The sequence below is a fragment of the Helianthus annuus genome, chromosome 12, assembly GCF_002127325.2.
Source record: "Helianthus annuus cultivar XRQ/B chromosome 12, HanXRQr2.0-SUNRISE, whole genome shotgun sequence".
Taxonomy (NCBI): Eukaryota; Viridiplantae; Streptophyta; class Magnoliopsida; order Asterales; family Asteraceae; genus Helianthus; species Helianthus annuus.
This window is the reverse complement of record NC_035444.2, coordinates 109,775,524-109,799,841: the sequence shown is the minus strand read 5'-3', so window position 1 is coordinate 109,799,841 and position 24,318 is coordinate 109,775,524. Positions and strand designations below refer to the sequence as shown.

At 42.7% G+C, this 24,318-nt stretch overlaps 2 protein-coding genes across 2 annotated transcripts; one reads left to right on the top strand and one right to left on the bottom strand.

The window, feature by feature from the left end:
- The first annotated feature begins 238 nt into the window (after positions 1-238).
- Positions 239-3,122, top strand: LOC110900604. Its single transcript, XM_022147489.1, has 7 exons — positions 239-299; positions 370-657; positions 853-1,125; positions 1,193-1,542; positions 1,608-2,264; positions 2,339-2,629; positions 2,703-3,122. Exons 1-7 carry the CDS (start codon positions 239-241, stop codon positions 3,120-3,122), a joined length of 2,340 nt encoding a protein of 779 aa, XP_022003181.1.
- A 2,618-nt stretch (positions 3,123-5,740) lies between these two features.
- Positions 5,741-7,368, bottom strand: LOC110900605. The gene is made up of 2 exons (XM_022147490.1): positions 6,817-7,368; positions 5,741-5,830 (listed from the first exon to the last, which is right to left on the bottom strand). Exons 1-2 carry the CDS (start codon positions 7,366-7,368, stop codon positions 5,741-5,743), a joined length of 642 nt encoding a protein of 213 aa, XP_022003182.1.
- Positions 7,369-24,318: the final 16,950 nt, after the last annotated feature.

The window sequence follows — 24,318 nt, the reverse complement described above, 5'->3', positions numbered from 1 at the left end:
TTTGCAAGCCGTGGTGCGGCTAAGAAGATTCTGCTAAACCCCCCGAAGAGTTTCCATGACTGGAAACCTAAGTTCTTCTTCATCCGTGAAGAGGTTTTGCCGATTGCCATGCCCTTTAGGGATTGGACTGAGGCAATACCGAAGGAAGACCTTCCAATTCCGAAATGCCCGGTGGTATCAGCAGTTGAACCCAACCCCAAATCGGGTGTTTGGGGAAAACGTTTTAGTAGCGGCTAAGATGAGTGACCAGTGGTCACCCAACAGCAGGGAGGTTCCGGTGTTGAAGATCGGCGATCAAGGTCAGTTATCACCCTTTTTCTTTTTTCAAGTACTTTGCTTTAATTGTTACTTACTTACATTCACGTTTAGAGGCGCAACTCTATCAAGCTGCCTTGTCCACATTTGGTGGTTCCATGGGCGTGCGCCCATTGCGCGATGATGAAGAAAGCTGGTATGACCAGATTAAGGGCAACTTCATGTTTCCAGTTGCTGGTGCTTTTGCTTCGCCGCCAACCGCTACTGAAGGTGCGCAATATCCTAAACCTCGTCCTTTGCACTCTGTGACTTCTGCTGGAAAAGAGATTCTCTATCTTTCTAGCGAGGAGTCAGTAGGGTCTTCCAACGGCGAGCTAAGTTCGTGGTCTAAAATCTTTGCAGGTGTGTTTCGCGACCTGGGGATTGACCCAGAGGAGAAGAAGAATAAACCTTTGAAGAAGAAAAAGAAGGTTGATGTTGAAGTGACCAGCAAGGGGACTGGCACCAGTCGCGCAACTACTGCTGCTGTCAAAGGTACTCTTCGCCTTCGACAACGTGACTTAGATGATTATGTGATAATCAGTGACTCATTTGAAGGCTTGTCGCATACAGCTAAGGCCAAAACTGGTGCAGGCGGCTCAAAGAGCTCTGGGAGCGCGGGTTCTCGTAACCCTGATGCTGGCGCGACCCCATCGGTGCCTGAAGATGATGAGGCGGAAGAAGAAGAAGAAGATGCTGCTGCCCAGCTGATTGGCAGGAAGAGAGGTAGGAGCGAAACCACGGCTGGTGTGGCTTCCGCGCCTACTGCTGTTGTGCTTCCCGTGGTTGGGAAAACGAGCAACTTGCGCTCGTTGTATAAATTTTCTCCGGGTATGTTCTTTGCTTCTCTTCTTAATACTTTTCTCTTTGCTTAAATGTACTTGCATTATTTTTGCAGAGATCAAGAAGAAGACCCCTGAGAAGGGTGTCACGTTCAGTGAGGCTGCGTCGAAGAGGCCGAAGATTACCATCAAGTCCTCTGATATTGCTGCTCAGGACGCCGCGAAGGCTGCTGAGGCGCAGCGAAAGGCGGAGGAGAATCAGAAGAGAGAAGAAGAAAAGAAGAAGAAGATTGAGGAGCAGAAGAGGAGGAACGATGAAGAAGAGAGAAAGAGGAAGGAGGAGGAGGAGAGAAAAAGGAAGGCGGAGGAGGAGAGGGTGGCCGAAGCGGCGAAGAAGAGGGCCCTGGAGAAGGAGTTAGAAAAGAAGAAAGCTGTGGATCAGCCTGTTAATGTTCAAGGGCCTGAGGTCACAAAACCTACCCATTCCGCGCATGTCATTACTTCTAAGGGGTCAGGTCGTTTCACCTCTAGCGGCGCGAGCTCTGGTGGAGCGGGGGTTATAACCCGAATGTGATTGGGGCGAAGGACACCGTTGGTGATATCTATTATAAAACTTATAATGAAGAAGAACGCGGTGATGCTCCTCATCAAGCCCCTTGGAACTTAAAACAGAAAGATACCTTCCATGAGTTCGGCCCTTGCCGCGAGTGGTTCTTGAACTCGTTTACTCCTGCAGAGGTCAATCGGCAAAGGGCGAAGCCCCATGAATTGTTATATCGCACCTTTATACTTGGAGAGGCCAACGCTCGTGCTGCCAATCACCAGATAGTTCGCGAATGGCGAACAATGGTTAGAGAGCGCGCCGACTGGGAGGGTTCTCGTGAGCGCACGTTAAAACGCATTGCTGAGTTTGAAAAGTCCAAAGCTGCTTTTGATGAGGAGAGAGCCAAATTTGAAGCCGATAAGAAAGCCGAAGAATGGGGCCGCGAGGGCCTGCAAAAGAAACTCCACAATGTTGAGGAGCAACTGGCCAAGGAGAAGGCCGAGTTCAAACGTATCTGCGCCCAGGACAACGAGCGCGCCTACGCGACTCGACAGAAGATTGTTGATCTTGAGGCTAAAGTTGCTGATTTGACATCGAAGGTAGAGGAGGCGCATGGAGAGAAAGCTGCCAAGCAGCAGATGGAGGTTAGTTTATTTGTTTTCATTTATTCTTGCTATGTTGTTAGCAAACTGGCCTAAGTTGTTTTGTCGGCTTCCAGGTTGAGTTATCTGAGGCCAAGGTGCAGCTGTCCAGCAAGGACAGAGATCTCCACGCCAAGGACGCTGAGATTGCGGAGCTCAAACGTCGCTTGAACGAGCAAATCGACAGATGTGAGTCGTTGGAGATCGACCTGGAGGCCGAGAAGGTTAAGGCTGCTACAGCTGAGGAGGCGCGTGCTGTTAGCACTGCCGCGCTTAACGTGGCTCAGACCAACTACTCCGAGGCCCAAGGCATCGTTGATACACTTGTCTCGGAGGCTGAATGGATGCGCACTCGTGGAGTAGTGCTGGTAAGTTTGTACCTCTGTCTTTTATGTTTCCATCTTGCTAAGGGTTGTCCTTAATGCTTTTCTTTTGTTGAAGGTTGCCAACTCCATCTTAAATGCTGGCGAGCTAGATCGCGCCGTTGCTGCTCTCACGGATGCGGCGCGTGCGGTGGGTCATCGAGGAGGTTACTTGGAATGTGCCAGTCACGTTGAGCAGATGCTAGGGCAAGAATTTGATGTAAGCCATTGCTCGGTGACTGAACATGCTGATGCTGCGCTTGCACATGCTGAAAACTCGTATGACAACCTTACCTTGCCTATCATGGATCTGGTTGTGGAATCTTTGAAGAAAGACGACTGGTGTCAGCGTCTTAAAGTAGTCCTCGATCCACCAGTTACCGTCGAATTATCCGATGAAGAACCAGCTGGTGATGACAGTGGAGATGGTGATGATGATGGCAACGATGACGATGGTGAGGATGACGGAGATGATGATGGTGATCGACGCGATGAATAGAATAGGTTGTTGAATAGGTTGTTGATAGGCGTTTGTGCCTTGTAATTGTCTTTTGCAACTTGACTGTAAATGCTGCGCTGTTGCGCAAGTTTATTATATGAATCGTTTTCGTTTTTTCCGTTGCAATTATTGCATTGCTGTCAAAACGTAGGTTAAATTAGCTCGAATAAATGGAAGTGTCTTTTAAGTAGAAGGTGACCGCCCGGTCTCGCGCTTTGTTCGCGGAGGACCTTGGAGGCGGTTCTTGTCAACAGATTTTTAAAATGCTGGAGTGTTTTTGCGCTAATCAAAAGTTTAGCATGCATTTGTAACGAAAAAATGTAATAGAAAAACATGTCGTATGTTTTCATTAAGTCTGGAATGGGCACGTAGGCCTTCATACATTAATTGCTAATGGCGTATAGCCGACATAGGAAAGTAAAAACGGGCGCAAGGCCGAAGTAAGTTACATATAACATTTGCGCAGTTGTTGCGCGTTCCATGTCCGTGGTAAGATGTGGCCATCTAGGGTGCGTAACTTATAGGCCCCTTTGCCCAGGACCTCGTGGATCAGATATGGGCCTTCCCATTTAGGGGCCAACTTCCCTGGGCGTTCTGCATTTGACGCTTCATTGTCGCGAAAGACGTATTCCCCTGGAGTGAAGGTACAAATGCGGACCCTTGTGTTGTAGTACCTTTCCAGCTGGGTCTTGTACTTGGCCTCTCTGATTCGCGCGATTTCGCGCCTTTCTTCCAACAAGTCTAAGTCAAGGCGTCTTTCCGCTTCATTGTCAATTGTGTTGACCGCTGTCATGCGTGGTGAGGGTAGGCCAATCTCCGCCGGGATAACTGCCTCTGATCCATAGACCAAGCTAAAAGGCGTCTCGCCGGTACTTGTTTTTGGCATGGTTCGATGAGCCCATAAGATGCTCGGGAGCTCATCAACCCATCCTCGTTGCCTTGTCCCCAATCTGGCCTTTATTCCCTCGACAATGCATTTGTTCACGCTTTCCACTTGTCCGTTGCCTTGGGGGTGCGCAACAGATGTGAAAGTGTGTTCAATTTTCATCTCCTTCATCCACTTCTTGAGATCTTCCGATGCAAAGTTGGTGCCATTGTCAGTTACAATTTTGAGCGGGAGGCCAAATCTGCATATAATGTGCTCCCAGATGAACTTGCGCACAATCATAGCTGTGGTGGATGCAAGGGCTTTGGCCTCCACCCACTTTGTGAAGTAATCGACAGCCACTATGATGAATTTTACGGCGCCGGGAGCATCCGGGAAGGGTCCCACCATGTCAATTCCCCACTGCTGGAAGGGCCATGTAGTGGATACAGGGATAAGATCGTTCTTGGGGCGCAGTGTTTTTGGAGAATGCCTCTGACAAGAGTCACATTTGCGGATCTCCTTCAGTGCGTCGACATGCATACCAGGCCAGTAGTAACCAGCGCTCATGATCTTCGCGACAACCATCCGTGGTCCGGAGTGAATGCCGCAGATCCCCTCATGGATCTCCCTTATCAGGTAGTTCGCATCCTGGGGGTCCACACAGCGCAGTAGTGGCCCCAGGAAGGACTTTCGGTACAAAATACCGCCGTTCATTTCATAGTGTAGGGCTTTGTTTTGGATCTTCCTCGCTTCCGCTTTGTTTTCAGGGAGTACCCCTTCTTGCAAGTACTGGATTATCGGGGTCATCCATGAAGGTTGGCCCGTTTCGATCACGTTCACTTGTCGCAGTAGCACCGATGGATTCTTGAGTACCTCTATCCTTACATCTTTGGCAAGATGTTGAAAGGAAGTCGAGGCAAGCTTGCTCAAGGCATCAGCTGGCTTGTTTTCGGAGCGATTGATGTGTATAACCTTGTGAGATTTGAATTGTTGGAGCAATTCTTTCGCTTGTTCCAGATACAAAGCCATGACTTCTCCCTTCGCGTCGTATATGCCATTTACTTGACTGGCTATCAGGAGTGAGTCAACATGTGCGCGCAAGCTTTTGGCTCCCATTTTGATGGCGAGGCGTAAGCCTGCCAGAAATGCTTCGTACTCAGCCTCGTTGTTGGTGTTTTTGAAGTCCAACTTAATGGCGTAAGTAAACTCGTGATTCTCTGGGCTTACTAGGCGCAATCCTGCTCCCGCGCCATCTTCATTTGATGCCCCGTCGGTGTAAAGCATCCAAGTTTCATCTGTTGCATCTTTCTCGGGAGTCTCTATCAGTTCGCACTCCTTGACTTTATCGGCCGGCACTTCTGTGATGAAGTCGGCTAGGACCTGACCCTTAATGGCTGGTCGTGGCCTGTACAAGATGTTATGGCCTCCCAGTTCAATGGCCCATTTTGCCAACCTGCCTGATGTCTCAGGCTTTTGCAGTATAGTGCCGATGTGGAAGTTTGTAAGCACAGTTATCACATGGCCTGTGAAGTATCGGCGCAGCCTTCGAGAGGCGTGTAGTAGCGCAATAACCAGCTTTTCCATTGTGGAGTATCTTGTTTCTGGGTCTGTGAGTACCCTGCTGACATAATAGATCGGAGTTTGCACTCCATTTCTGTCGACCAACAATACTGACCCTACTGCCTTATCCGAGGAGGACAAGTACAGTACGAGGGGCTCTTTTTCAAACGGTGCCGTCAGGGTAGGGAGTTCAATTAGACACGCTTTCATCTGTTGAAAAGCTGTTTCTGCCTCCGGTGTCCACTTGAACTCCTGTTTCTTCACGCAGTTGCGCAACGTACTGATGAAGGGATACGACTTTACGGCGTGATTGGAGAGAAAACGATTAAGCGCGGCCAGTCGGCCGGCCAGTCGTTGCATTTCTTTGATGTTTCGCGGTGAGGGTATTCGTTCTATAGCTTGTACTTTCTCTGGATTCACCTTGAAACCGCCGTTTGTGACAATGAAGCCTAGAAACTTCCCTTCTTCCATGCCAAAAGAACACTTGGCTGGATTTAGCTTCATATTTACGCTGCGCAATGAGTTGAACGTTTTTTCGATGTCTTTCAACATTTGGTCCTCCTCGGGACTTTTAACCACTAGATCATCGATGTAAACCTCAATATGCTTTCCGATGTCACCTGCGAAGGTCTTGTCCATCAAGCGTTGATATGTCGCGCCTGCATTCTTCAGGCCGAAAGGCATCTTTGTGTAGCAGAAGATTCCAAGATCAGTTCTGAACACTGTCTTGTCTTCATCCTCTAGCTTCATCTGAACTTGATGGTATCCTTTGTAGCAATCCAAAAAGCACTTCCATCGGTATGGCACGAGAGAATCTATTTTTTTATCGATCTCAGGCAAGGAATAGCAATCCTTTGGGCACGCCTTGTTAAGATCGGTGTAATCTACGCACATGCGCCATCCGCCGTTTGACTTTTCGACCATCACTGGGTTCGCAACCCAACTCTGATATCTTACCTCTCGCAAGATCCCGGCTTTGAGCAGCTCACATACTTGCTCGTTCATTGCTTTCGTCTTGTCTGCTCCTAGGCTGCGCCTTCTTTGGACCTTTGGCTCGACAGAGGGGTACGTGTTTAAGCAATGCTCGGTGATGTTGCGCGGGACACCGATCATGTCTGTCGGGGTCCAGGCAAATATATCCATGTTTCGAAACAATAATTGCTTTAAACGCGTTCGGATGTCTGACGAAATGGCGTGGCCGATTGTCACAGTCTGTTCTGGGTATTTGCGGTTCAAAACCCATTTCTCTGGCTCGGTCGTGGAGACCTTCGCCGCTTTCGTGGGGCGCATTTCGTCGGTTGACATCACTTCCTTCTTCGCATAGATGATTGCCACTCCTGTTCTGGTTAGGAACCCTATTGCAGAATGGGGCGTTGAGGTTACCATGTTTAACTCGCCCTGGGTTTCCCTCCCAATTAGCACATCATGCCTTGACTTTACCGGCATCACCATGAAATTCACATTTGTCGTTCTTGAATGTTTCCCGTCAGAAAACGTGACGGGGAAACTGATCTGGCCGAGTGGAAAAACCATCTCGTTGCAAAATCCAGACAAAGGATAATCGACCGGCTCGAGTCTCGCTTTATCCTCCTCATCCAACTGATTGAAACACTGTTCGTAAATGATGTCGGCTGTACTTCCCGGGTCGATGAATATGTAGTCAGTTTCATAATGCCCGATTATACCGGTAATGACGACGGGACGTGTGGCGCAAGGTCCGCCGCGCACTACCGGAAATATAACCTGCTGCTCTTGCCAAGAAGGTTCATAGGGGCGTTTGCCTTTCTCTTTCGCGCTATACCTGGGTCCGTTGACCATGTGAGTCTCTAGTCGTCGGACCTTTTTGTGGTTCCCTTCGTCGTGGCGCTGGAGTTGACGGGTTTCCTTGCGTACATTCTTCACCAAATGGCTTAGCTTACCGCTTTTGAGCGCTCTCTCGATTTCTTGGCGCAAGCTATAACAGTCGTCGGTCAGGTGCCCTGAATCTTTGTGAAAATCGCAGTACAAGTTGGGGTCTTGCCCTTTCTTGTTTGTCATTGGCCTGGGAGCCTTGAAATCGTGATTCTTCGTCATCAACACCTCTTTTGGTGTTTTGTGAGCGGAGTCCAGTGTTTGTCACGATTTTCGTCTCTGACCGCCTTCTTGTAACCAATTCGGTCAATCGTTTCTCGCACATCCTCTCTGTAGCGCGGCCTGTCGTCGCGGCCTCTTGGTCTCTCAGACTTCCAGTCATTACCCTTGTATTTGTTACGCTTGTTGTTGTTGTCGCGCGTACTTCCTCTTGAGAATCGATCTTCAGAGTAGTAGCCCTTTCCACCAGCAAGGGACTCCTCAGTTTGCGCGACGATTTTTGCGGCTTCCATTAGTTTATCCCACTCCTTTGGCATTCCATCTTTGCCTGTGATGGTTCTAATGAGACTATCGCAGCGTATGGCCTTCTTGAAGTGACAGCGCATGAGTTGCTCACTGACGCCGCCTATTTCCAGACATTCTTTGTTAAAACGCGTGATGAAGTCCTCCAGACCTTCACCATCTCTTCGCCAAATATCTTCTACTTCGGCTGTGTCGCGTTGGTAGCGAAGTTGTTGGCTAAAGTAGCTCAAGAATTGCGTCTTGAAATCCATCCATGATTTAATCTTCCCAGGCGGAAGGCTGTCAAACCAGGCGCGAGCCGCCTCGGTAAGAGTTTGAATAAACAGGTGGCACCACATGGGCATGTTCCAACCTCCCATGCAGCCCACACTCGTGAACGTTCTGACGTGATCGTCTGGATCAGTCAATCCATTGAATTTCCCGACAGTCGGGGGTAGCTTCTCTCGTGAAAGCGGCGCGAGTGCAATTTTCGGGATAAACTTGGAGTGCTCCGCAGCTTCCGCTGGTCGGTATGCCAGGCGGAAATCTCTTTCAGCTTCTTCTATGTAGCCAATGTGTTGTCTTGGCTTGTAGTACTCATGGTTTTTTGGCAAACGATTAAAGACTGACGATTCCTCGTCACCTTCCCATGTGGGATCATACGGGTCCGTTTCTTCCCATTCGTTGTTCATATTGCGCGGCGTGAGCTGGCTGTGAACAGGGCCTCGTTGAAGGTTCGACGGATAGTCGTAATAACTATCTGTTTCCCCTCTTGTATCGCGCGTGTCTTGTACGCTTAAATGTCTTGTAGGGGGAGGCCTGTTGATTCTGCCTTGTAGATTGGCTGGTGGGGGCATTTGGCGCACCCCCTGGCTCTGAGAGGTGACCAAGGACGGTTCTGCCGTCAAAACTGCTTGCTGCGCGATCAGCGATTGGTATGCTGCATTGATGGTGGCGATGTTCTTGGCATACCACGAGGCTGCGGTTTCGCCTTCTGGTAAGCCTAGTAATGCAGATACATTTTGAGGTGGCGCTGTGTTCGAAGGTCCTTCTCCGTTGTTCCCTGGGGTGACCACTTGGGTGATGCGGGTGATGCTCCCGCGCGGACCCCCAGTATTGGTGATTTCAACTACGCCGATTTCTTCGATTTGTTGGGCTTGGAAGTTTTGGATTCCTTCACCCAACGCCGTGTTAGAGTTGGTTCCGAAACCGAACTCTGGAATGGTTCCTTGACCAGCCATAGTCGAAGGATGAAAAAGATGTCAAAGGCTCAAATAAAAGAAGATGAGGGTGGTTATAGAAAAAATCGGTGGGCGCCAATGAAGAAACACGGATCTAATTAGGGAGTTAATTAAGATTGGTTTATGTTCCTTTCATAATGGTTAATCTTCTTATGGATATTTGAGCTCCGACTTGATAATCGATCCTGCAAAACAGAACACCGTTACTCGTTAAGAGGGGAATGTGGGGGTTTCCCTCTTAACCAGGCTCCGGCGTGAGAATAAGCGACTGCTTTGAGAGTAATTAAGTGCTAAGAGTGAGAGCAGAGGGAATCGAATGTTTAACCTGTGGGATGAGGTCTCTATTTATAGCCGGAGAGGTGTAAGGGGTTATGGGCTGATGGGCCTTGGGCCGGAAACGGACAACATAACGGATATGCTCTTTGTCTCACTGGCGTCGACCGCTTAGTGGCTTCTAGACATTCCTCGGTGCTGGCGCACCTTGATTGGAGCCACGTGTCACTGCTGTCGGCCTTGTTGTCCTTCTGTCATCAGCAGACAAGTGGAGATCGTGGGACAGTTGTCTCCGTCCTCTGATTGGTGCCACGTAGGCGTCCTTGTGTACTTCTCGTCAGACGATCGTGGCGCACGATTGACCAGAGCCTGCTGGACGCTCATTGGCTCCTTTTACTGCCACTTGTACCTTGTGTACCACTGTAGGTAGCCGTGCGCTTCCCTACTGTGTGGTTCTTGTTGGACAGCAACTAACCCGCGCGGGGTTAGTATGCTTATTTGTTCCATTGTTTCATGTTAAGTGCTGATATCTGAGCCTCTTGAGGGCCGTGCCTCGCGCGGGATAGATCAGAACGTGGAGTGTGGCGCGCTAATAAGTTTACTGAAATAAGGAGTATGGTCTCACGCGCAACCTGAGAGGAGGTTTGCGTGACTTTTTGGGACCATACCCCTTCAGGCCTACAAGTGGTCAATTAAAAAATCATTTCATGTCTGATTAATACCTGCAAGTGGTGAATAAATTTGTCAAATTTTAAATTTGTGAAATTTATTGTGAGGTAGAGTTATGTGCAGGTTTGAAGGATGAAAATAGCCAGGTTCCGATACCTGAGGATCCTGAAGAGTGAAAGCCAGATCACGATTGTTGAATAAGAGCCAAGTTTCTGATCCTGAAAAGAGAAGATCAACATCAGAGGGAAGATTATCTGTTGGTGCTGATGAAAAGAGAAGGGAGAGACAAATGATATTTTACACTGTCAGATACTTCAGAAAGAGCAGTCAGACTGATAAAGACTGAAGACGTTGAAGACTCGACACTGAAGACTCGTCAACATCCGAGGGGGAGTCTGTTGGTGCATACGTCTGTCGACTTCGTCTTGTATCGAGTCTTGTTCTAGATTGTATAGATCAGGGCACGTTATTTGAGAAAACTGTCAAATTTGGATTAGATGCTAATTTCGCACGAAATTACCAACAGGTAATTTCACACGAAATCACCTTCTAATTTCGCACGAAATTGTAATTTTGTGTGAATGTGACTTCGTTTGAGCAGTTCATGCGAAATTAGCTTGTCTATAAATAGGGGTCCTGTAATTTCGTTTGTAGGAGCCTTGTAATTTCGTTTCCAGAGCCGAAGTGCTGCTAAAGTGTCAACGTGCTGTAAAACTTTGTCAAATCAATCAAAAAGACAGTTAAAGTAAATATCTAGCTGAATCAAACTCGATATGTCTGTTTCCGCCTTTCATATTGAGTAGAACACCTCTGAACGACTCATTTCGGTCGAAAAAACGATCCTACAGTCTGTGCGAAGCGTGATATGATTTTATTAATATTTTGATCCCATTTTACGCATTAGTCAAGTTTTAAATTTATAAAACACGATATTATACTAACACTAAACACACACTTGGGCAAGTGGACCCATCGTGAGCGTAGTATATTTTGGTAAGATACCGAGGTCGTCCAAGGACACAAGAGCTTTTAATACCGGTTTATCCTCAACGTCTAATCGATCTAAATTTTTTTTAGAAAAGTTTTGAAACATAAAAATAAAACTAAAAATGAAAAGATAAATAAATATAAAAACAGATAGACAAGATAGAATCACTTGGATCCAACTCGTCTTTAATGTATCCTTTAATGATTTTCGCACTTTCGGACTTTTTAAAAGATTCTCTTAGTTATAATAGTAGGCCACTCTTTTGAAGGTGACGTTACCCTCAACACAGTGGTTTGAGTCAGCAGGGATACAATCCCAAAGGGTCGGAATATTGAAAGACAATTAAGCAAGTTATTAATGCGAAAGTGGTAGGCCCCTCTTTGAAAGGTGACGTTACCCTCGGCTAAGTGGTTTGAGTCAACGAGGATACAATCCCAAGAAGCTGGTTTAAAGTATCAATAGTAGTTTACATATGAGGGGTTCAAGCTATTTGCACCCCCACCATCCAATACCGTTGGGCATTGAAGGAGGTCCTAGTAAGCTTGAACCAGGTCCTCGCAGGAACTATACACTGAACAAGACAAGAACTTTACCAAACCATCCCCCTAACCCCCTTCCAGGTAGTTAACGCACTTTATATAGAACATAAAGACACGAATGATGATATCATTTACTTTATATAGACAGTAAAGTAACCTCACGACACCATGAAGAAATGGTAAAGAAAATTCACATTCAACATAAGAAACTAGTTATTAAAGTCATTAATACAAACCCAGATAAAAAGTGCCGAAAGATTAAAATCAAAAGTAATACATAAAAGACTTGTCTTCACCAAGTGATGTAAGACGCTTAGCAAAACATGGCCTTTGACTGACAAGAACTCTTACAATTAATCTTGGATCCCGAGACTACTACACACTCTAAAGATGGATGATGGATGATGGTGGTGGGTGTTGGTGTTGGTGTTGTAGTGGTGGTGGAGTGGTGGCAAAGTGGGAGAGTAGTGGTTTGCCAAGGGATGCCTTTCAAGTGAGCCAAACACCCCCTTTTATAGCCAGAACAGAGCCCTGGCCACGGCCCCGTGTCCAGCCGAAACGGCCCATGGCCAGCATCTTCTCTTCCTTCATTAATTGCAATTGTCAGCAGAGAGCCCCACACGACCCCGTGTCTCCTGGGCACGGCCCCGTGGTCAACTATTTGTTGTACTATCAAGATTCTGAGTATCTTAGAGTTGACTATGCCCCGTGTAGAGCTGGGCACGGCCCCGTGGTGGGCGTAGAAGCTTCTGCAGGTTTGTCCTTTTGTGCAGGACCCTGACCATGCCCCATGCCCAGCTGGGCACGACCCCGTGGTCAGAGTCTGTTTCCTTGTTTTATCCTTGGGGATGCTGCCGAGGGGCCAGGCATGTCACTTTATTCCTTCTTTTTGTATTTATGTTGGTTTTGGCTACTTATTTGCTCCTTTTGTTATTTTAAGCTCATTTAGTCCTGTAAATTCAAAAGGAAGAAAGAAACACGCTTTTTCCAACATTAGTACTAAAAAAAGGTTAGTTTTATGCCTCATTTGATGTAGTTTATATGTTGCATTTTGCACACATCAGTGTTTATGAATGTTTAAAGTATTTGGCTAAGTTTGATGTTTGGGTAAATTCCATATATATAGGTTGTTTTACAGTGATGAAACAATTCCAAGTTTTTGTATGAGATTGATATGGTGTAAGCCATGCGGTAACCTCTTTCTGTATGTTCCAATCAGATGGAAGTTGATGTGCTTAAAATACAACATATAAATTATATCAAATATGGCGTAAAAGCAACCCTTTTTTAGATCTAATGTTGGAAAAAGCTTGTGTTTTTGTTCCTTTTTAATAAACAGGGTTAAAAGAGGTTAATTGAACAAAAGGAGCGAAATAACAGCAAAAAACAACTAAAAATACAATAAAGAAGGATTGACGCAACTTGCCGAGCCCCCATCCACATCCAAACCCAAGAAATAACGAAAACAAAAGCTCTGGCACGGGGCCGTGCTCACCTAGCACGGGTCGTGCCCGGTGGGAATTCACTGCAGCAGAAAGAGACAACAACAAAAGACAAATTCCAAGCTCAACACGGGGCCGTGCTAAAGTAACACGAGGCGTGGTCAACTCTAGGATTTCCAGAATCTGAAGAAGTACAACAAGTACATTGGCCACGGGTCGTGCCATTAACGCACGGGGTGTGACAACCAATGATTTACGGCACCTAATTACGTGATTAACAGATGATTAACGGATAGTAAATAGTGTTTACAGTGCAAATTAATTAATTAGGCCTTTGGAGTGCCTGGGAACGTTTGTACGACTTTACAGGGCGTGAACAGTGGTTTACAGAAAAATCTGGTGAATATTAAGCGATAACGAAACAAAACCGTACAAAATACTGACCACGCCGACGAATACGGATTTTCTACGAATATTATATATTTATGAATATAATGTGGTGAATTTATTACGCTTCTGTGCATCATAAAACGCAAACAGGAACGAGAAACGGGATTGCAGGGAACGCACCAATAACGAAACGGAAGCATCGGACACGCGAGTTACCTTCAAAACTTAAATTTTTCGATATATTTAGTTTCGTAATTAATTTTAAAAACCGTAGTCGAAAACCGGATCGAAAAACGGTTTTAAGGCGACAAACGACGCGAATTTACGCTATTCATACAATAACCGACGCTCAAATGCGCAAATAACGACTACCGATAGTAATTTTACGAATTTTGATACTAAGATTATAATTTACGAAGTTACGGAAAGGTCGGGTTTTGATAACGGGTCTTGTAGAGAATGAGCGGGCCACTTAAACACGCGATATTGGGCTTGTGGGGCTTAGGCCCAAGCCCAAAGCCCACCAAAGAAACTCTATGTATATAAAGGGTATTTCACCCCCCTTAACCATTCATTTGCAACAATCAGAGCCAAACACACCCCCCCCCCTTCGATCTCTCTTGTCACACCCCCAAAATCCACCATGCGGAGTATCACCGCTTGGAGGCATTACATGACCAGGATCAAGCCACCAATCATATTGAACAATGTATTTAAGATAGATAAAATCCAACCACACAATATAATTGGTGGTCAAAAGCTACTTAACCAAGTTCAAATTAAACAGCGGAAGCATAAAACGTGAAACCAAAACATAAGTCTTATAAGTTCATAAAGTTCAAATATTAAGCATAGGACATAACAGTCCATATCCCACAACGACCTCCTCCTCGTGCAAGCTCCATAAGCATCTAGCGACCTGTAAGGCATGTAACAACGAGTCAACAACAAAGTTGAGTGAGTTCACAGTTGGTTGTTTAGTTTTAAGTTGTTTCCGAAAACATGGTTTGTCTTTTGCTGGCTTACTTGTTGTGGGGGTTACCCCATAGTTGAAAATAAGATTAACCAGTTCCTTCTTTATTACCCAAACCATATCCATAATCAGTGGGGGCTTCCCCATGTGAACCACTAGACCATTACCATATCGACTACTAACGAAAGTAAGTTGTGCCCTACGTCAATGTCTATCATCATTGACAGTTTGCCATAGTCCATTAGTACACGCACGTCCGACTGGCACGGTGTGAGGTTTGTTAAACCTAATAGCGCTATTAACTAATGACCCGCTCGCCATTGGCCTCGGCGATTAAGTCGATATAAAATGAGGGACTTAATGATAGAGTTTTGTCTAGTAAGTTTTAAGGTTGTTGTCCTACCCAAGGAGGACGAACGTACGTATTCTACCCAAGGAGAATACGTAGGATTAATATTGGCATCCTACCCATGGAGGATGGCGGTACATATCCTACCCAAGGAGGATATGTAGGTTTCGTTTTAATTCATTAATCCCATTCCCAACCACCGGGAATCCCATGCCTTAGAAAGTGTGTGAACTCACCTTGGTTTGCTCGGTTAGATTAGTTACTCTAATAATCAGAAATCAAGCACGTCCTAATAAGGTACAGATAACAATCAGTTTTTCGTGCATGCATAACACGTATCCTACGTACGGTTTATCTACTCATTACTTCTATCACGTACCACACAATTCAAATGTTAAGTTATATTATTTTACCCTCAAATAATATATAACTATCTCACAAAATAATCAAGTATCCACACAAGTGTTCTAGTATAAAATATATATTCTAAACATATATTTATCCATTTTACTTGTAAAAATCAACCTCCGATACTTTGTATTTTTGTAACAAAACTCATGGCGAAGTTTATTTTGAAAAACAAAGTTAAAACGTATTTGCGAACACTTGTTAGAAAAATAATTTCTAAGTGTTGGAATTTTTAGAAAATTTCGCCAGAGTTTCCCTTGTAAATGGAGGTGTCCATGCTATAAGCATATCATTTTCTTTTCCAAAAATCATTCAACAATCAACAACAATTTACCATGAGCAAACTATTCCATTTACAAACCAACTTGAACTTGATGTTTCATAAAAACGCGTAGTAACTTGGTAAGGCGTTTAGTGGGTTTAGTTACCCTCCAAAGTGTGTTTACTTTATTTAAAATCTCATTCTCGGGATTTTTAGATGTTCACAACTTGTGAACATATTTTACAAAAATATTTATTTTCAACATTTTCATGTGTCACTAGTATCCATCTACTTACTTTATTTCCAAAATAGTATAAGGATCATGATCTTTTGAAAATCGTCTTTTAAACTTGGTTTATTTAGGAAAATCATTCACAAGTTTTAGATCTACAAGATTACTAGATCACTTTGTTTGTTATTTTACAAGAAATCATTTTGTCACCAAGTTCATGTCTAAATGTGGAGGTGATTACTTTATGTAACTACATAATCACCACTTATCTTGTTAAATCATGTTTTTAATCATGATCTAACAAGTTCACTATGATGATCAATCATCATATTACTAGCAATCATCAAGTAAACAATAACACAATCAAGACAACTTTACATCTTCAAGATTCCATTTTATGTAACCTTTATGTTCAAGTTTTTAGTGTATGATTCTTAGTGTTCTTGTATAAATCAACAAACAATAACTTTTAACCACTAAAACATGAAGTAAATAAGGATTAACAAGAAGCTTATAACTAGCTTAAAGCTAGGGAAGAACAAGATGAAAATGTTGAGGATAATAGCAAACGAGAGAGGTCCTTCGAGTTCCGAGAACACCGAGCTTCGTTATTCACTTTCTTACACCTTGTAGTACACTTGGATCGAATGGATGAGAACCGAAAAAACGGTGGTGTGTAAGGGGGTGTGTTCGGCCGAGCTTGAAGGAGGGAGGAGGGGAGTGAGTGTTGTGATGAAATGTGGAAGATGAAGATGTTGGGTACTTATGCTTTCTAATCCCTTATTACCCAAAGGTCAATATGTTCAAGAAAGTACATACAAGATCTACATAATCCCAATGAAAGATCTAAGGAAGATTTCTAGAGATTTAGGAAAGATTACATAAATCTTATGGTGGGGCCATGCTCTTGATCGATTACATATATGGGGGGGGGGGTAAATAGTAAAGTTTGATGATAAAATGTAATAGGTGGAAGGTTAAAGTGGTAAGTCTAGAGTTTAGTAGGTTATATGCTTTATGTAGTGTGTTATAGTGCTCGGGGGCCATAACTAGCTCAAAAAAAGTGAAACAATGTTTTTAACAATATTTTAGTGTTCCGGGTAATGTCCGGTTGTTCGGTTAAATACCGTTCCGTTAAAGTGCTAAGTTATTCCATATAGTGTCTTATACATATCTTTTTGTAACATTTTAAATTCCCAATACTTAGGAAAGCATACAGGACAATTTAGTCAGTTTTCTGCACAAGACTAGTATGTTAACAAGCACATGTAAGTATGACGCAGTAATCAGAAAACAGTTAAGTAATTCAGCACAGACATCAAGCACTTTAATTAACATTAATTAATCATAATGAGGGTTGTCACATCTCTCCCTCTCTCTCGTAAACTCGCCACCGGCCGAACTCCAGCGACCGGCAACGGCGGCGGCGGTGGTGATTTTCCGGTGACCCTTTTTCGAGCCTATACCCTACCCCCACTAAACCGAGCCTTCCCGTCGCAATGGTGGTGTCCATTTTCGAAGATTCTGAGCCGTTTCGGCTCACGCGCAACTCCGGCGAAGTTCCGGTCAGTTTTCCGGCGAGCATATTTTGGACTTCTAAATCCGTGAATGCATAGATCGGCCGACTTGGGGCATATCTGCTCATTTTCAAGACATTCTATTTTCCGGCGACATTCCGGTGAGTTTTCCGGTTCCGTTTTACGTTTCTTTTCTTGACATCTTGGCTCGTTTAATGGGAAGGATCGTTTGAAGGTTTTCGTGGGGAGGGGGTGGCTAACAGAGGTGGTCGACGACGGCGGTGCAGCCGCCGGAGTTCATAGCGGCGGCGATGGTGGGGCCGGCCGATGGCAGTGGTGGTGGTTCGGGTCAGCTTATAAAGCGAGTCAGGTCAACTCGGTCAACAACTTCGGTTCGGGTCAGCCACGGTCAACAGGTCAAACCGAGTTAACCCAGTGACTCGGTCAACTCAGCTGGCCAAACCCGGTCAACTCAGTTGACTTGGTCAACGCCTCGACACGAGTTTTGGTAAATAGTTTAACGCCGCGATTAGTATTTACGTTTTTATATAGTTTTAACGTCTCACGTGAACGAGCTCGAACCGAATTAAATTAGTGTTTATCTTATACTTTGTCGTTTTTATATTAATGACTGATTATTGTTTGAATTTTAAATAATAACGACAACTTGTGTTGTCAGGGGGGCGTCCAAAAACAGAGGAAAATCTACCCATTTTGCGAGAAAACCCGTAAGACGAAAACACGTCTTTTTCAAACGACTTACATAAAACAAGACGCGGATGCATATTTTCTCAACGACACTTTATAATTTACAAATGCGTCAATAACGCTAAGTATTTTACAAAATAAATATAATAATTTTTATATTTATTTTCAAACGTTTAAGGACTCGAATTCTCTTATAAAAACAAGAAAATAATAGTTTTTATACTTACTTCGGACATTATTTACGACAATAAATATAATTATAATATTTATTCTAAACTACGAAGTCTCGACAATTCTTTTATAAAAATCAATATAATTATATATTTATTTCGAACATCAAACAAACGACGATTCTTTTATAAACTTAAATATCGTTTATATGTTATTTCGAATATCAACGATGCAAATTCGTTTTATGAAAATAAATATAGTTTTTATATTTTATTTCAAATACCGTACCACACGAATTCCTTTACAAAATAGATATAATATATCTATTTATTTCAAACATTTAACCACTTGATGATACTTTTGTGAAATAAATGTAACTTTTTAAATTTATTTCAAACGCCAAAACGGCATATACGTATATTTTGGCAAATATATACAAGACGCAATATATATAATACAAGTTTATTATATATTACTTTCACACGAATATTCCTATATACACAAACAATTTCTCAAGACGACAAGCGACCTTAACAATATATTTATATGTTTCGATATAAATATTTATTTATTTCTAATATCTCGAGAATCAAGTCTTTTCAAGGCTTATCAGTTATTATTGACAATAAATGATACTTATCAAATATGACCTAATCATTTCCGATAAGTTAACTACTTACAGTTGAATCGTTCAACTAACGATTCGGTAGAGCTCAGTAACACGTAGACTAGTTACCGCTTTTATTTAGAAACTTATAAAATATTTCGTGTTAGGAATATTGTAGAATGCACGCTAGTGAATCACGTCTTGGAAACGACATCACAAAGTCGTATTTAGCTAGCTTTGCACAGGAATATTCAGGTGAGTTCATAACCCCACATTTTTACAGTTTTACTTTTTATAAGTGTTTTCGGGGTGGAAAGACATGCACGTTTTGCAGAAAACACACAAAGTTTTCGATGAACAAAGACCGCATATTTTAGACAAAGCACGTTTTGCAGGAACATATGAGGTTTTTGAATGAATGAAAACTCATATTTTTAAAACATGTTACGAACATATTTCAAGGAATTCAAATGGTTTACGAATGAATCATATTAAATATACCGGTTTTTACAAAACAAATGCGTATTATCGAAATGTGAATGATTTTCATGACTAGGGATGGATCGTCTGGTGATAATATAGAGAGACTGGGGAGTTGGCCTTAGAGGCTGGGGAGGTTCAGTCTTAGAGGCTGGGGAGTTGGCCTTAGAGGCTGGGGAGTTTCAGTCTTAGAGGCTGGGGCTGGGGAGGTTCAGGCTTAGAGGCTGGGGAGGTTCAGTCTTAGAGACTGGGATAAAATACATGTTACAAAAGGATTACTTACAATACTATTGGTATGATTAGCCTATGAAAGAACCAAAGATCATGTGATAGGGTAGGCGGATACTTGGGACCATTACTCCTCGTATCAGGACCGAAGGGCATGAGTGATAGATCTATTTGGGTGTAGCGAGCCCACACCCATGAGGCTGGGGCGGCCCATAGTGGTGACTATGTCTTCCAGCCGGGAGCCCGCTACAACTTTGCTAGGTTTGAGTCTTCCTACACCGTCACACATATCAGTGGCCTTGCAAACCATTGGTGATCTTTTCCTTGTTTCTTTCATACCGGGGTTTTACAAATTACATACCATGTTTATTACAAATTCAAAGCATAGGATTATACAGGTGTGAAGTCAAAGTCAGGGTGGGCATTGACGGTTATACGAACATTACAAATACGAGAGTTTACAAATACATAGTTTTACGAACATAATGCGTTACAAATACAAAGATTCCATATAACTTGGCAAGAAAATGATTTCTAAATTCGTTTTCTCAATAATATTTCACAAACCGGTTGTTCAAAAGATTTATTTCAAATCTTTTACAAACAAACTATGAACTCGCTCAACTTTATGTTGATTTTTCGCATGTTTCTTTCTCAGGTCACATTTCAAAGCTATGGCACGGTTGGAATAGGAGAACCATGTGGGGTCGAGTACTTAGTGGGCGTTCGTTTTCTAAAAGTCTTAGCTTATTTGCTTCCGCTGTGCAATGAAGATACCCGTCCAGTCACGCCAGCTCTGATAATTCCGGGGTGTGACAGGGGGTCGTGTTAGTACAAGTCTGACACTACTGTTAATGTAGAAGAGAGAGACTGATGGCCACGGGGCCGTGTCAGGCGGGCACGTGCCGTGGTGGACGTTCTGTTTTCAGCTATAAATAGGGATGCTTGGTTTCACTTCAACTCATCCCTTGGCAAACCACTTCTCTCTCACTTGTCACCACTCCACCACCACTACAACACTATCATCCATTTTCCATCTTTTAGAGTGTGTGTAGTCTCGGGATCCAAGACTAATAGTAAGAATCTTTGTCAAACAAAGGTCATGCTTGGCTAAATTCTTACATCACTTGGTAAAGACATATCTTTTATGTATTTCTTTATGATTTCCAATCTTTGGCAACTTTTTAATTGGGTATGTATTAATGACTTTAATAATTAGTTTTTTTATATTGAAGGCGAATCTACTTAAGCATTCTTCATATGTCGTTTATTCACATATTCGTATCTTTACGGTCTATATAAAGCACGTTAACTACTTGGAAGGGGGTTAGAAGGATGGTTGGGTAATTCTATGTCTCGTTCAGTGTACAGATCTGCGAGAACCTGGTTCAAGTTTAGTACTACTCCATGGATTGGCCGGGATTGACTGGCCCGACTAAGAGTTAGAAACCGCTTGAACCCCTTATGTATAGACTGCTATTAAAACTTTAAACCAACCCCGCAAGGACTGTATCCCTGCTGACTCAAACCAACGGGTTGAGGGTGACCGCTGCCTAGAAGGGGGCCCATCACATTTTGCATTAATAACTTACTTAATTATCTTTCAATATTCCGACCTAGTGGGATTGTATCCTTGCTAACTCAAACCACTAGGTTGAGGGTAACGTCGCCTTCACAAGAGGGGCCTACTACTATAACTAAGATAATCTCTTAAAATGCCCAAAGTGCGGAAATCATCAAAAGGGTATATGAAAGATAAGTCGGATCCAAGTGATTCTTTCTTGTCTATCTGTTTTTATTTTAATTTCTGTTTTTATTTTTTTATTAGTTTAAAAATCTTTTCTCAAAGTTTGGATCGATTAGATGTTGACGATAAGCCGGTATTAAAAGCTCTTGTGTCCTTGGACGACCTCAGTATCTTGCAATCACTATACTACGTCCGCGATGGGTGCACTTGCCCTAGCGTATGTGTAGAGTGATAGTAGAATATTGTGTTTTATAAATTTAAAACTTGAAATCGGCGAGTAAAAAGAGCTAAAAATATACTAAAAAATATATACACCCGCACGCACGTCAGAAGTTGCAACCGGTTTTCCTGCTCTCGGTCCATCTCACTGTGGCTGTTGACTTGTGGTGGCCGGCACAATCGCACGTTAGCCAAATTTTTAACGGCTGCCCGCTTGGGGGGTTGTCGTAGATCGTGCGTTTGGTGACTATGGCATACCCATTTTGGCGTACGACTGCTCTACACCACTCCACCAATGCATCCATGCTATCGAATTTCTAACGAAACAATTATATGTGAGATTTTATTCATATATATGTCCCGTATAAGGTTATATGGGCCGTATACAACGGTTAGTATTTTTTTATTCGATCGTATAGTCAACATATGAGCATTGTTTATTACTTGTATACGGGTCGTATAACAGTATACAGCCCGTATACAAGAAATATATATATATATATAGGGGATGGTTCAAATGAAAACCACTTTTATTGTGAAAACTCGAAATCTAACTAAAAAAGCCTAAAAAAACCTAAAAAACATACAAAAAATTTTTTTTTTTTACAATTTTTTTTTAGAAAAATCGCTACATTTTATATATGGAAAAAAAATTTCAAAAAAAAAAAATTTTTTTGGTTGTACTGCACATGTGCACTAATACGGAAAGCCTAAACCACTTAACCCACCCCCCACCGACACCCCCCAAAAACCTAAACCCCCCACCCCCCAACCCAAAAAAAACCTAAATTCACCCTCCCATCAAAAGCCTAACCCCCCCCCCAAAAAAAAAACCTAAACCCCCCACCCCCCACCCTCCCGAAAACCTAAAACTAAACCCTAAACATAAACCCGAAAAAAACCTAACCCCCCACCCCCACCCCCCAAAAACCTAAACCCCCCTCCCCCCCACACCCAAAAACCTAATCCTAATCCTAAACCTCCAAAAAAACTAACCCTAAAAGCTAAACTAGAATCAAAAAACTAATTTTAAGCATGTAATGCACATTGTAGTACATGTTATATTGCACATGTGCACTACTATAATAATAGTATTGAAAACAAGACGACACCATAAATCTTTTTTATGTCATAAAAAATATGCTCGAATATACTTGAATGAAAGATAAGAAAATTTGTGATCTTATGGTGCCATTTTTGTTTTAAAATGATAACGTATGGAGAAATGGGAAATGTTTGAAAAGTTATATATTTTTTGTTCCAATTTTACCCTCCTTCATTAAAAGTCTTCCCTCCCTCCTTTTTAGTGGGTTTTAGTTAGTTTTCTAGTTTTCACAATAACTAGTGGTTTTCATTTGAACCTTCCCCTATATATATATATATATATATATATATATATATATATATATATATATATATATATATATTATTCATATAGGTGAAATTGAAGAAATCGTACTCCGTATGTGTTTGGAGATTAAGGTTACCTTGCTTTTGCTTCATGTTTTTTTACTGGTCGTTTGTTTGACTTCAAACGTATAAACAGTAATATCAAACGTACGACAAATAAACGTATAAATAAATGTTATACCTGATTGGTTGTAAACTCACTAGGTTCCTGGTCAACGTTTGGACCCACAGGCGGTCAACCACTACCGGGAGGAGATTCAAAACTATCGGGAGGAGATTCAAAACTACTGGGAGGAGGTTGAAAACTACCGACCAGCGGTCCACCAGTAGCCAGAGGGGGTTGAAAACCAACGGGCGGTGGTGGATAATAACCAGCATAATTAGGTTGAAAGTCATCCAAACCCCAACGATCCTGACTTGCGTCTGACGCAAGGTTGAGATCGAACGGAACATTTAGATCAAGCACACCCGGATTGTTATTCTGATTGTTTTGAACACCCTCCTGATTCGACTCGTTAGCCGAGTCATTACCGAAAATGTTCCACCATGACATTGATAACGTAATATAATTTGAATACATAGAAATATAGAAGAAACGAATAGAAGTTGAATGAAAATGAATAAGATTAGTGTCGTTTATATAGACGTTTCTATGGAATATTACATCGTATCAAATGATTAACACGCGGATCGAGAAATCTAACGTCGAATCAAATAACTCGCACGAATATCGAGAAATCAAACGTTTAATTCCAACGAAATTGGACGTATACGGGTCGTATAAGGTTATATGGCCTGTATAGAATAAAGTCAACTGACAAAGGCTATAAGATTTTTGTTTGGTCGTATATAATGTAAACAACGCTTTAAATCAAATGTTTAATTCCAACGAAATTGGACGTATACGAGTCGTATAACGTTATACGGCCCGTATAAAGCGTTGTTTACATTATATACGACCAAACAAAAATCTTATAGCCTTTGTCAGTTGACTTTATTCTATACGGGTCGTATAACCTTATACGACCCATATACACCATATGACAACAAGATATTATCATGTTTCCTTTCCTAATATTGCACATGTGTAATGGAGATTTACATAAAAAAAATTGTTAAGAAAATATAAACAAACTTAATGTGTTTTTTTAGGAGTCTTCACAAATGTCCCAAGTTCAACAAATGCAATATTACCAAGCACTCCAACAAATCATGCAACGCAACTCGTTTGAATCTCTAGCGCAATTCCAATCGCAACCGCCAACATCCCAAGTACAACCCTCGGTTCCACTTGAAGATGATGAAGTCGTCCCCGAATCGCCACCTCAAGAGCTCAAGCGCAAAAAAAAACAAGGGGAAGGGGAAGGCGGTTGAAATCGTAGCTGAAACCAAAGGCGGTTCGAAAGCAAAGCCGAGACCTTGGACAAAAATAGAGGAGGAGGCACTAGCAATGGCGTTTGTTAAGTCCTCAACTTGCCCCATTGTCGGTATGAACCAAAGTTTATTTTTTTAATTTAAATTTAAAAAGATTTATTTTTTATTTTTACCAATGTTTTTTTTTTT